Source organism: Diplotaxodon limnothrissa, linkage group LG23 (genome assembly GCF_057381915.1).
Source record: "Diplotaxodon limnothrissa isolate DT_005_m linkage group LG23, D_limnothrissa_male_GT1.1, whole genome shotgun sequence".
NCBI lineage: Eukaryota > Metazoa > Chordata > Actinopteri > Cichliformes > Cichlidae > Diplotaxodon > Diplotaxodon limnothrissa.
In genome coordinates this window covers 12447843-12461594 of record NC_140617.1, presented here as the reverse complement: position 1 = coordinate 12461594, position 13752 = coordinate 12447843, and the positions used below count along the sequence as shown (strand labels likewise).

The 13752-nt window shown below is 42.1% G+C and overlaps 1 protein-coding gene across 7 annotated transcripts in view; it reads right to left on the bottom strand.

Moving 5' to 3' along the window:
- Positions 1 to 13752, bottom strand: part of celf5a (cugbp, Elav-like family member 5a) — a 190233-nt gene that overhangs the window by 11165 nt on the left and 165316 nt on the right. For 3 of the 7 annotated variants that reach the window (XM_085348867.1, XM_085348868.1, XM_085348869.1), the window contains exons 6-7: positions 10488 to 10634; positions 3194 to 3359 (exon numbers count right to left, since the gene is read on the bottom strand). In XM_085348867.1, coding sequence (XP_085204993.1) covers positions 3194 to 3359; positions 10488 to 10634 — 313 coding nt within the window. The remainder of the gene's footprint in view (positions 1 to 3193; positions 3360 to 10487; positions 10635 to 13752) is intronic. The other 4 variants (XM_085348866.1, XM_085348865.1, XM_085348862.1 and 1 more) reach the window with 2 other exon arrangements.

Here is a 13752-nt window from a genome sequence, read left to right as displayed (position 1 = left end):
TCCATGGTGCAGCCATGTTTGAATCCAGCAGGGATGTTGTGGCACATTCGGGCTGGCTCTAAGTGTAACGGGCTCGTCTCTTGCTGTGGAGCATCTGCACTATACTTTGTGTAATATGCACTTGTGCATGCACATCTTCAGTGTAGAGCAGCACCATGCAACAGAACATTAGAGCGACTTTGATTACACACTTCTCACATCCTAACAAAGCATTCTTGACACTGCGTGTTCCTCACCACATATACCCAGCGGGATTCACATCTCTCTCCATTTCTCCTTCCTCTCCTCCCTCACCCTCTTTATCTCCCCCCCCCCCCCCCCCCCCTCTTAATCCAGCTTTTCCTCTCTCTCTCTTCTTTTGTTTAACTTTTATTTCTTCTGCAGCACTCAGGGAGCGGCACCTGGTGAACATTATTTTCAAAAAGCATCATCATGCATCATTGTAAGGATACATGCTCTAATCAGCTGAACCATCTGGCAAACGGCTTATGCACCATCAAGCTTAAATGCTGTGCATCTGTTGATCAAATGGATGTCTCATTGTTTTCAGGGTAACACCCTTAACCTCGGAGCCTCTTTGTACTTAAGCCTGCTGTCAAACAAGGTTTGGTATGTTGCAGAGGTTATGGAGATCATTTAAATAAAAGACTAGTGTCACATCACACTTTTATCCCAAGATCGGGAAGGGTTTTCATCTATAAAACCATTATTGGAGCTTTATGTTAATGCAGAGCAGTATGTGTCACTCAGAAAGGCAGTAGTATGGCTATCAATAGGTAATAGCTCTCATTTCACAAGGAAAGGGGACATTAACCTTTCTACCTTTTATGCTTTTGTACACAACTGCCAAATGTCAGAATTTAATTAAGCTGATGAGACGTCTTAATGCATAAATTAAACCTCTGTTGAAGCAGAGAAGCGCTGTGCTCCCAGACCCCAAAAAACAGATTCTGATATTACAATGAATAATTCCACTGACTCGTGGCAGACATCCTACAGTCTCTCAGTAGTGTCAGAGTCTCTTGGCCTACTTATACAGACAGCCTTGCCAGTAATGTTATGTATTCAATGAACTCTAAATAAGTCATAGCCACAAGTGTGAGAAGGGAGAGAGAAAATAGCTGTGTATACCAAAGCAGCACGTTAGTCTACCACTGCTGCAACTGCTGGCAACCACACTCATAATAACCAATGAAGAAAGGGGAAATAAGATATTTTATATTAATGATAGTCCTTGGAACTTCACGAAATTGATGATTTCTCTCAGGGATTAAAAATGTATTACATGCAATAAGAAAAGTTAATCAGTGAATGGAAGCTTGCATAGAGGCATGGTCAAAATACATAAATAGCACCACTTCATACACATCAGGATCACGGGCTTAAAGACACTTGTGATTCTCCTCTTACGCCCCATGACCACAAATATCTTGCTCTCTATTGTTTTCCCAAGAACTGATAACTATCTATAACACTGAATTACAGACAAAAGCAAAATCAGCATTACTTCCTTTAGAGTTAGACACTGATTTTCAGTGCAGAAGAGAAGAGACTGGACAAAGCCCTCACACACACACACACACACACACACACACACACACACACACACACACACACACACACACACACACACACACACACACACAATGTGTTTTCATATCTTTGTGGGGACATTTAATTGACATAATGCATTCCCTAGCCGCTTACCCTAACCATCAAAAACCTAATCCTTACCCTCAGCCTAAACCTAACTGTAACCCAATTGTAACCCTGACACTAAAACCACATTTTGAGTCTGAAAAATGTCTTCAAACTCATGGGAAGGGCTGTTGGTCCCCACAAGCATCGTAAACTTCCGATTTTTGGTCCCCACAAAGCTATGTATACACGGACACACACGCACACGCAGAGATAGGGGAAGATAGAAGGGCAGGGAGGCAGGGAGAGATGTTCCTAGCCTTTCAGTTGCACTGTCTTTCATCAGCACTATTGTGTTGCCAAATACAGGTATGCATGCTGAACACAAAGATGTGAATTCGAGCACTGTCAGAGGTATACGCATCAAAATATGAGTTTCTCAGCAACGCTTAGCTCCACATTTAATCACTGTCTCGGATTGATTACGGCCACCCCAAAAGTGCACACATTGCACTGAAAACATCACTGTGCATTTTTGACAAATGGGTCTCCTCTCTGGATATATTTGCTGAAGGTGAAAATTATACGTTACACATACGGCATGTGTGCCCACTGCCATGTTCCATTCTTTCACTTTTTGTAAATGTATATAAATTGATTTTAAAGGGTAAATTTAATGGTTAAGAAGAGTCCCTAACATTTCATTTTCTCACTTATTAATCCAACTGACTGTTGGTTGTGTTAAGCTGGACGACAGAAAAAATTGTAAATTAAAAAAAATACCAACTTTTTTTTTTTCCCCCCAACGTAAACTGCAGTTCAGCAGGAATTTGATAAAGCACAGCAATTTCTGCAGAAACGGGATTCTTATGATGCCTATAAAGAAAACCCTAAACTAGGCCTTGTTGTGCTGATGATGCTCACACTGACTGGTTTAAAGTTACCAAAGACATCACCTTAAAAACTCAATACTGCAGTGTTGGCAAAGTAGATGAGGGGAGCACAACAAAGACTTTGCTACTGTATTATTTATTTTGGCTCATGCTTTTGTTGAGTGGAGAATCTTGAAGTTCTCTGTCTCAAGAAAAATGAAACACTACTGAATAAGCAAATGTTAGGCAGTAGGTAGGTGTTTCAAAGTCCTTCCCTTTCCTCTGTAATGGATCTGCATAGGAGGTGTTTGTTATGGAAAACAAAACCAAGTGCATGCAGATCATGCACAAGTGCTTTAAAGCACAAGGTCAAAATACTACGGGGAAATTAGCGGCTTATCTGTAAAGTTACTTATTGATATTCCTTCTTCTGCTGCTACTACACTAACCCCAAATATTGTTAGCATTCACAAACAACATAAACATGCAAATCCCACTTTTTTATTCATTTTTTCTCCCTCCAGAGGAATCATGTTGGATCACCAGAAATGAGGCATGCTTTCGTTTGGCTTGTGCACATAAAGGCTAACATGTAAATGCACATACAGGCATGTTCCATTCACTGGTCTGGTACAAAGAAACAAGCATAAGCAAGAGGAAAGGGAATGAAACTGTTTGCTCACCCAGGGTTTGATGAAACTCACCCGACACCGGGGTCATGGGGGTGGGCGGGAGGCTGTTGATGTTGAGCGCCCCCATCTGGTGGATCTGTGTGGCGGGGAAAGCCACACTAGGCGTGAGGTAACCTCCGTGGCTTGCTGCCATGATGGCTGCCTGCTGCTGCATGAGCTAAAGAAGAGGGACACGGAGAGATGGGTGGAGGAAAGGATGGTCGGATGGGGCGTGTGAGACAGGAGGGAGCAGCAGGTAGAAGGGATGTAAGGAAGGTCAGGGGAGGACAGATGGTAATGAAAAATATAGTAAGTTTCAAAGTAGTCAAAAAATGACGGGAGAAGGAGAGCAAGAGAGAAACATAGCACGGGTAGAACAGAGGGGAGGGATGTATGTTGAGGTTGATGGATGGATAGTGCATGAAAAGTACAGAGAAAGTAGAGCGGAATAAAAGAAAGAGAAGAAAAAAGAAGCCTGTCAACCTATGTTTAGTGAATCTGTCTCTCCTCCCAGCTGGAAGCCTGTCACCAGCTGCAGAAACGATTTAATAGCTGTCTGTTGGGCTCACACAAATCAAGGCATTGACATGTGCACATTATCTCTGTACTCAGGGAACAGGCAAAGTTTGCAGAGTTGCAATGCTTTTTCCCCCCCTTACAATTGTCAAACTTCACAATACTGTTTGCTGTAGCTATAGAAATGCCACAGACGTCCCCTCCCCCTGCTCCTCGGACTCGTTCCTAATTTCTGTGATGTATTTGTGATGATGTATCCTGACATTCATCCATATTTTAAGTTTCTCTTGTTTTTTAATTCAGGCAGAAACCAGTAACAAAACGAAAGGCGGAATATATTTGGGATTGGGATTTCAGTAAATGACCAAAGTCTTTGCCACTGAAAAGTTATTCATTGCCGAAAATGTTGCTTGACTCTGTTTTCAGACTGTGACTCATCAAACGAATGTTTTAATGTCAGCTTAGCGAGCAACTCGGGTTTCAGACTATGTTAGTAATATACAGTCAGTTGATTAATAGCAGTCAATTTTCACCCACTGGCCGATCCCACAAAGAGATCAAATCAATAGTCTTTCATTCGCTCTGCATTTCTGCTTAGCATGAAGTAAGAAGTGAGTGCTGAAGCTATTTTCCATCAAACGCAGAGTGCTTATTCATGTGCACAGGAAATGCTCACATGCACCGCTGCCTTGAAGTGCACCCACACATATACTCACCTGTTCACACAACATGCATGACAGAGAATATTTGAGCTTCTGTGCTTAACTTAAACTCTTCCTGTGCAAACCCCAAGCTGAATACTGAAATCAGAAGAAAATCCATCTTGGTACATTCATGTGTACAGTTTGTGAACCTGTGGGTTTATCTGGGGATTCAACAATCTTTTGCAGGCTCTGAAGCTTCCCATCAGACATGCAGAACTGTGCGGTATAGGAATACAAACGCAGCTGGACCAGCTTCTTGCCCTCGCCTCTGCATCTGTTTAATACTGCATAGCTTGTATCTCTTTGGAGAGCCACCGATGGCCATGGCCTGAGACTCGTATGAGCAGAAATCAAACTCCTCCGCCACTGGGACTAATGCTAATGATGACATTGTGAGACAGCGAAGGTATAGAATGTCACTCTGCTTGTATTTGCATGTGGACTCTGCAACGGAAAAGCCAATTATTTTCCCTTAGTGCCCCTGTCAGGTAACCTGAAAGCAGCTGTCCTGCTGTAGAATGCCCAGTGCTGGCATCTCATCCATTAACCACATGCCTTGCCATTGCTATCTATTAACGCCTTTTGTCATTTGCATAATTTTATCAGCATGACAAATGGGGATCATCAATTTCTTTCCAAATAAGATGAATTGAGGCTTTAAGAGGATATAGCTGAAAGAGCCTGAAATGGAACAAGAAACTAAACAAAAGCAGTGGCATAGAAACAAATAGGTCCAGAGGTTCTAGGGCTCACTTGCTTTGGCAATTTTGTGATTGCCCTCCTATTAGGACGTGAACAGGGTTGGACATCAGGAGGAAGAGTCTTACTGAAACACCACCTATTGTTTATTTATTTATTTATTTAGTCTTGAGGTACCAGGGACTTTGGGATGACTCTAATAAGCTTGAACCCATTGGCAGCCCTGTGACCTTGTACAACCTGCAGGTCCGGATGCTGTAATAACGCAGTGGAAGTAAATATTGGCATGCCCAGAATACTATCTTCTCTCCCAAGGCATGTTTTAGATAATGCAATCCTTCATGCCGGCCGTCAGATTGTCATGGATAGCAGCTCTCGAATTAATTGATGCTTCAGCAAATCAATTCATACCAGCAAATTGGAAACTGAAGCATGCAGTTATGTTGGAAAGCAGTGGTTATTACACTCTGGTCTTTAATAATAAATAAAATAAAGACCATAGTGGTTATGTTGACTGAAATTTTCAAAGTCATTCCATTTTATGTTTCATATGTCTACGCTTTCCCCCTTCCTTTTGTGCAAAATTTCAAAGGCATTATATTCAAAAGCCATTCCTCTTCCTTTATTTATGCACTACCCAACAGATAGCAAATGTCTCTGGCAAAGAATGAGCACAACTGAGTCTTCATCATCATCAGACTCAACCTTTTCTTCCATTTTTCTTTTCCTCTCGGAAGAGGAAAGGAACAGGCGGACAGAAACAACGGGGACAAAAGAGAAACGTGCGAGATGAAAGGGAGCAAAGAAAGTTGCCCAGGCTCCAGCAACATTCATTTAGTGTCAGACATCTGCTTTTTTATTGCAACCTGATGGCATTACTCTCCCCTGGTGCTAGCAGGCAATCACCTCTTTATCACATGGCAATTATCTCTGTAGCGCTGCTCTGTGACTCGCTGACTCTCAGCACTGTCACATGTGACCCCTTATAGCCCAACCAGCCAGTGACGGAGCGAGAGGGGAGGAGAGAGAGGGGGTGAAATAGGTTGGAAAAAAAAAAATAAGTGAGCGAGAGAGACAGTGGGTCAATGAGGATAACTAAAAGACTGAAGGATAAAACTCAAGGGCCTCATTTGTTACCGCCATGCTCGAAGGCTGTATTTTCACAGAAAGATTATAATAGGTTCTTTCATCTCTGATGCACTTTGCTGTACCGTGCATGTGTGTGTGTCTAGACGCATGCAGGAGCTGTCCAAAGCCTGTCCTCACAGTGAAATCAGGCCACACACATGCTGGTGCATACGTGCGGGGGCAGTTTATAGTACAGCCAAATGATGCAGTAATCTGTAACCATCATTTCTCATGTGTGCCTTTTGAATGCGAGTCCCTCCAACAGGGGGAGATGTTTCCTAATGTGAGTTTATAGCCATCATTCTCCCTTCTGATCCACCCACACACTGTCACTATTAGCACCAAGTTACACCATTTGCTTTCCTCTAGTTTAGCTATCTCACGCTCTGTCTAATGCATCTTTGAGGGAGGCAAGGCGGCCAAAGTGCTGGAGGAAACTTCTCACTTTAACTCAAACACAGAGGAACCAGGGAAAGCTGAAACGGCCAGCCTCACAAAGAGACGCCACTTAAGATGATGAGAGAAGAAAAGTGACTTTTGTCACATCTAACTGTGTGCCAATGTGATGTTTGTGTCGTGAAGGGGAAATACAAAAAGCAATAAAAGCTGGTTTTACCACTCGCATTCAGCGTTTCACGGGAGAACTATTATAACTCATCACTAACGCTGGACTGAAACATGGAATCTCACTCTCGTTTTCCTTTGCCTTGTGTTTTATAAAATCACCTTTTGCAAATAGGATGTCTCCTGTCAGAGCACACCGGTGTCTGTGTCGATCGTGAAAATGGCACATTTCTCATTTTTGGCATATGTTGCCAGTGTTGTACCCCCTCCAATTTGTGTTCAGAGGCCCCTCCTCCTCCTGGTTTGACTAAAATCCAATTTACTGGCTGTCAGCTCAACTCTATAATCCTATCCACTGCTGTAGTGGAGAGGTAGCTCTTTGAATTTACCATTTACTGTATTTGCTGGTTATGACTATATATACGAGCTCTCCCAATGTCTGTATTCCATACCGTGCCACCTCTTCTTCTCTTGGCTAGTGTATATGGAGAGTAGGAAAACGCATAGCGTGTCTTTAGAGATAAACTCTTTTTTTTTCTGTCACTGCAGCTTTTTGGTCTTTGGGGAATATATGTAGTTTATCTTGCAGCAAAGAAACATTCATCGTATCGTTTCAGCACCCTCCTTGTGGCTACAGGCGAAGCAAGGCTGCACGCCGCGTGCATTTAGTCAACACCAGTGATGCAACTGTACTCATAACTGCTGCACACCTGCATGCAAGATAACTAATATTCCTCTTTATTCCACATTATTTCTTACCTAACAGACCCTACCAGTATTTAGATTCATTTAGTAAGGAAGATATGAAAATAAGCGCCTTGCTGATAATCCATTGCTGTCTGTTGCACACTCATTACTTTATCAAAAGCTGGAATGAGTTTATCTCCAAGGTTGGCCTGCCTCAGCGTTTCTAAACCAACTTTCTTTATTTTGGCAAAGTGATTATATGCTATTACATAGCATACATAATACAAAGGAGAATTTCACCTTCACTAACATCTTTCATGCTGTGTAATCTTTCTGTCAAGAAACCATATATGTGCAATTTCTCCTTTAGATTTAATGGTAATTGATTCTCTCTAATGCCAAAGTATCCCCCGTGCCCTTGTTACGTTCACTCCGAACTCAATTTCCTCGCATCATCCTGCTGTTTGTCGTATTATATGTATATATGAGGGGGGGTGGGGAGGGGAGTGAGAAAGAGCATTTACTGCGCACTGTGCGTGAGTGTGTATACTCTTGTGTGTGCCTGTATGAGTCGACACGGGTCTGTGCCACAGTAAATAAGAGTCATGGCCAACCTGTGCAGGCCACAATGGTCTCCCTGCAGACCGCTACTGCCTCCACCACCCCTTAAACATTTGCATTTCTCCACATTTTCTGGGAAAGGGCTGCATTTCATGAATGGTAATGAAGGTGGGAGTTTTACTGGAGAGAGCACAAGAGATGGCCTTGCAATTACTCGGGGATGGTCAATTTGCACATTTCACAGTGGGTCCCATGGCTGTGATATGAAAATGAGGGAAATGGATAAGCCCCCAAGACCTGGCTAACATCAACAATTAATCCTAGCATTTAGAAATTGGAAAAAATATTTAACTTTAACAACTAAGTAAGTACAGGAGAAGATGATTTTGCACTGCTCCTTCTTTGTAAATTATATTTTCCACAGGTGATCGCGTGCATTTAGGCGATTAAAGCCCAGGTATTTATCACAGAGTCGGACAGAAAGCATTTCATCCAACCCAATTCAATTGATTTTAGTTTTCTTCAAGTAGTTAGTGTGTCTGTATGTGCATGCGGTGGCATATGCACTGAGGGGGTGCATGTGTGTGCTCTGCCTCAGCAGGAGAGAAGAAAGTTTGTGTGCAGATAAGTTGCCCATGGAATATTCTGAGTCAACTGTGTCCCCTGAAGCATCTCATGGGCCCAGAGGGAGGGACAGTGGGAGGGAGAGGGGAAGGGTAGAGAAGCAGTGTGATAGTGGGTAGAGGGGGCGATTGGTGAGAGGGGCTGCACAGGCTGTCTGAACTCATCAAAGAGCCGAGGGTCTGCTGTGTGCGTGTATGGTGCCATGCCCTGGGGGGTGGGGGGGGTGGGGGGGGGGGGGGGGGGTGGGCGGTGGTGGGAGGGCAGAGTGAAGCTGATGAAGGGGTTGGAGGGTACAAGCTAACCAAATGTGTGCGCGTCTACGTGCTGAGAGTGCTGAAATCCAGGCACTAATGGAATGGCAGTACTGTTTAAGAGTAGAAGAGCTGAAAGTGGTGTTGATGGCAGTGATGATAGTTTGCCAGGCTAATTTTCACCTACAACAATATCCGCTAAGTAAGGAAAAACAGGGAAAAAAGCAGCGAACAAAGAGTCTGCGTGCAGTGAATTCGCTCAAAGACGTTTCACTGCAACAGCGGAATCCTCATTTAATTATTTGCCTGTGTGACTGATGTAAATTCTAACACTTTGGTCAGTCATCATCCCAACATGGATTATTAAGTAAAAGATGTTAAAAAGCCTACGTTCAAACCACCAACATGTTTCCCTTTTTTAGAACTTTGATTTCAGAATTTTTGTAGATTTATACTGGAAAAAATGGAGTCCAAGCCACATTAAAATTACACTATTTTGTTATTCTGCCTTCATACCTAAAATCTAATTGTTTTAAATGAAATGAGTTATGATGATGGCACAAGGGTATAAATTCTCCAGATGTTGGCTCCAAATATAATATCTACCATCTGCAGCTTTCATTGGCTGTTGGAACAAATTCTTGAATTAAACACGATTTCACATATCTTCTGGCCACTTGGGGGCAGTGTAAACAACTGCCCCCAATACAGAAGATACTGCGAGCGCAGCACTTTAATATATTGCCTTTCAGGTTAATAAGTCAAAAATTAATTAGCTTTATGTCTGCTTGATAAAGAGTTAATGTCGCTTTGTATTAATCAAAAGCAGGATTTATGCTGAGCGTTTCCAGCCACCGATGAATGAGGCCCAATCGTAGTCACTCTGGTCTGCTGTTTACCACATTTCTGTCTTTTCAGCTGATAAATGTGCCACTATGCACGAGTTAAAAGCAAGTTAATTGCTAGGTTTTATCCAATGCCTGCTGTGGCTAAAAATGATAAAATAAGAGTTTTAAAGCAAAACAGTTCCACCATGAGGGGAACGACATAGTCGCTGGACATCTCATTGTGGTTGTTGATTTGTCGCTAGCAACTCCAGCTGCTTAGGTAACCCTGTAATATGTTTACTACCTCGTCAGATGGTGAAATACATCGTGGCTTGTTTTTGTTGATAGTCGCTTCAACTGCCTCGATATTGAGAAAAATTGAAGTTGGAGCCACTTGGACTCGCTGAATGCTACTGACTTTCTACGATTTCCAGTCGCCACATCGCTTATTCCTTGCCTACTCAAATGCAAATACATGCTTATGGTGATTAATGATAGTAGATAAAATATTTTTAACATTTTTCTTCCAGTGTTAGGTACAGTATATCAAATCCTTTAAAATGTCATTGTTTGAGAGTGAAGATGTGAAACATTGCCAGAATATGAAACTCACTGCTACTAAAATTTTAAGTATGTGTACTACAAAGTAATAAGATCCATTATCCATGCATAAAATGAAATATAATCTTATTGTTTCTCCCTTTAAAGTCTACTGTGTGTGCTACATATGCCTTTTCCAACTCACCGCATGTGCGTAAGAGCTGTAGGTGCTGAAGGGAAGGGCGATGGCTGGGTTAAAGATGCCAAACTGCCCAACCATCTGCTGCATACGTCTGATGGTGCGCTCCTTGTCTGTGTCGGCGAATTTGACCACCAAGCTAGAGGAAGCACCCTGAGTGAGTTAGAAGGAAAGAAAGAAAAAAAGGGAAGAAATCAGATGAGGGAACAAACAGCCACTTAACTGCATGTAGCCCTCACACTTACACTCAGCAAATGAATGTGGTACATACATATACGCAAAAGGCCTTGAGAAAATTTGCATTTATGATTAACTACACATTTAGAGACAGCTGTGAACCAACACTTAAAAAAAAACTGCATTAAGAACGTTAGTGGTTATTATTTCAAATTTCTTAGTCTGCCATGTTCATTTGCAACAACAACTGCTGTTAACATCGATACCTAGTGAGCATCTCTAATTGTGTGTCAGAGATTTGCTTTTCATTACTGCAGAAAATTGTGGCTGGCATACATAAACATAAAACGGACAGCTGCGTTAAGAATAAAAATGTTCTATTTATTGAGTGAAAAGCTCAGATATGCAGACAGGATCAGCCTGCTTTCTTTCAGTCAGAGAGAGACATACACAAAGTCACTCAGGGCAAAGCCGACTCACTGTTTATATCATAAATAGTTTATATCCCTCATGCCCTTCCAGGCTTTTCCCTATCCGGTACGGTACATATATGTAACATCAGAGCTACTTTGTTAAGGTTAAAAGATCTGCAATGCACAGCAGTTCCTACTGGCCTGGGTAGAAGTGCTCTTCAAAGAAAATTCTTCTTTTCAGGGCGATTTCTCTCCTTCTGCCCAGCTTCCGTTTGAGTCTCCTCCTCGTTTCTGTCTCTTTGGCAATTCATTTCTATATCAAAACTATTACCCCTTTTTGCAGCCCAATAATGAAACCAGCAGGTGTGTCTGCCACACACCCTTCATTAAAGAATCTTCAAATGATTTAGCGCTACAGTTGACCTTTTGTGTGCTCCGCCTCTCCTCCCCTCTGCGCCCCCAAACAGGCCAATCGATCCACATAAAAGGCCGAAATATTACTCTGATCTGACAGTGTAGAAAGGTTGTGTGTCAGTCACGATAGGAGGCTCCCTGAAATTGATGCAAGATTGTCAATAGCAGTGGTGACTGGTAAAGCGCCTGGACTGGGTTATAGTTTTCAAACTTCTAAAGGCGGTAATGTTTTGGATCTGAGTCAAATATCGAAGAAGCTGTGTTGGACAACAGGTGCATAGTTACAAATGGCATCTGCATTAGCAGGTTATTATTGCATAATTAATTTGACTTTATTATGCTCTTTTCTGTGTGTTTTCCCTTACTGAGGTATCGCTCTAATAAAGATATCTACAGACAGCAAAAAACGGTCAAAGACAGGCATTGGACCTTTTCGACTGTAGCATATGGATTTTATGTTCTTCCTTTGCCTTTCTCCCCACATTTCTCAATATTCCCACAAGCCCTCTCCTCCAGGCTAACTCACTGGTTGAATTACAGGCTTGCAGTACTATATGTCAATGGTCAGTTGGTTAGTTGGCTGTGTGACTAAAAGACTGACTGTATAGCTAGTTGAGTGACAGTTAGCCAACTAGCCTGGCTAGCTGGTTGAACTACAGGCTTGCAGTACTATATGTCAATGGTCAGTTGGTTAGTCGGCTGTGTGACTAAAAGACTGACTGTATAGCTAGTTGAGTGACTGACTGACTGGCAGGCTAGTTGGCTAACAGACGAATTGAGCACTTACTGGCTCTGGCTAATGAGAAATTAGCTTGTGCAGTGCTAATGCAATTCTATCAGATGGGAATAAGACGCCTTGCATTCACTCTGACTCATATACGATTCTATAACAAATACAGAAACAAGAGATAGAAAAACACAATAAAAAAATTCTTAATGCTTCTCAATCTCTTAAGCAAAACCTCATATATTAACACTAAGCAGAGACACTTCAAGGTTGACAGTGACACAATTGCAAGTTTAGCGTTTGTTGTTGTCGAGCATTTTACTATCTGTACGATTAACCTTGCTATGAGGTTTAACTTTGGGAGTGTGCAGCAGAATACAGACAAGATGCTCTAGTATATATTGAATATTTTACCTCGCCTTCACAGTTAAAGAAGCTATTTAAGGTCGCTCTTTGGTAATGAGAACTATGAGCTTTTCCTCTGGTTAAGGAGATTAAGTTGGAACTTTGCAGTCAGCCCTTTGCCATCTAGAACTAAAGTGTCCCTTCTTGAGAAACAAAGTTTATTGGCCTGTCTTATTATACAAGGGCCTTGTGCCATTTGCTTTCATACGCTTGCATGTATGTCCCACTCGCTGCAAAGCTTTTTTTCAAGGTCTCTACACTGAGACTGCCCTCCCACTGTTTCTCCTAAGGACACGTAAATTTTATGGCTTGTTGGCTAAGCGTCCATTGCCACATTTGTTTATCTCAGAGGTTTTCCCATTTAGGCCTGTCAGGATATCAGCGAGCAGAATCTCCATTGCTATAAAGAGAAGAGGATGAAGTGTGAAGTGAAAGTCTCATTAAATTTTTAAGCTTCCAAGTGTGAGCAGAATCCCCCTGCCGGGTGTCTCCCAGCTGCCTAGAGAGCCACTGAAGAAGCGGGAGTTAAACAGGAAGGATAAAAAGCTACTACAGAGACTTAGAACCAAAAGGAAAGTCTGCCTCTTTATGGCTTCTTCTCGTTGCCAAGGATGGTTGTGTTGGTGTCTGCTCAAGCTGCACAAGCTGCAAACCCTCATGTGAATGAAGGAGATAAAGCCTCATACCTAGTGATATATATTTCATATTCTTTTAACTTTAATGCCTGCTTGCATTTGATAACTTAGAAGGAAGATTGGTTCTCTGTCCAGTACTGGGAGATACAGTCTGTGTCTTGGCTTCAAGTGTCTCACAGTGAAGACCTTTATGGTGTTCCTGTATTTTGGGGTCAGTCATGCTGTAACTTTGTTCGCACACCTATTAAGAAATACTTTAAAAATTTTACAACACTCCAAATCAACATAATACAGTCGGAATGTTTTTCACATTTATTTTAAGAAGCTCTGCCATGGTCCAGCAACCTGTCCACAACAGGATGTCAGGAGTTTGAAGGCAACAGCTTCTGTTTATATGTTGTTGTTTTTTTTTCAAATTTAACTGCAAACTGTGAGCTGAAAAAAAGCAGATGGTGATAGTTTCACTCTCTCTGAGTCACTCTTTTACTTTCACTCTCATC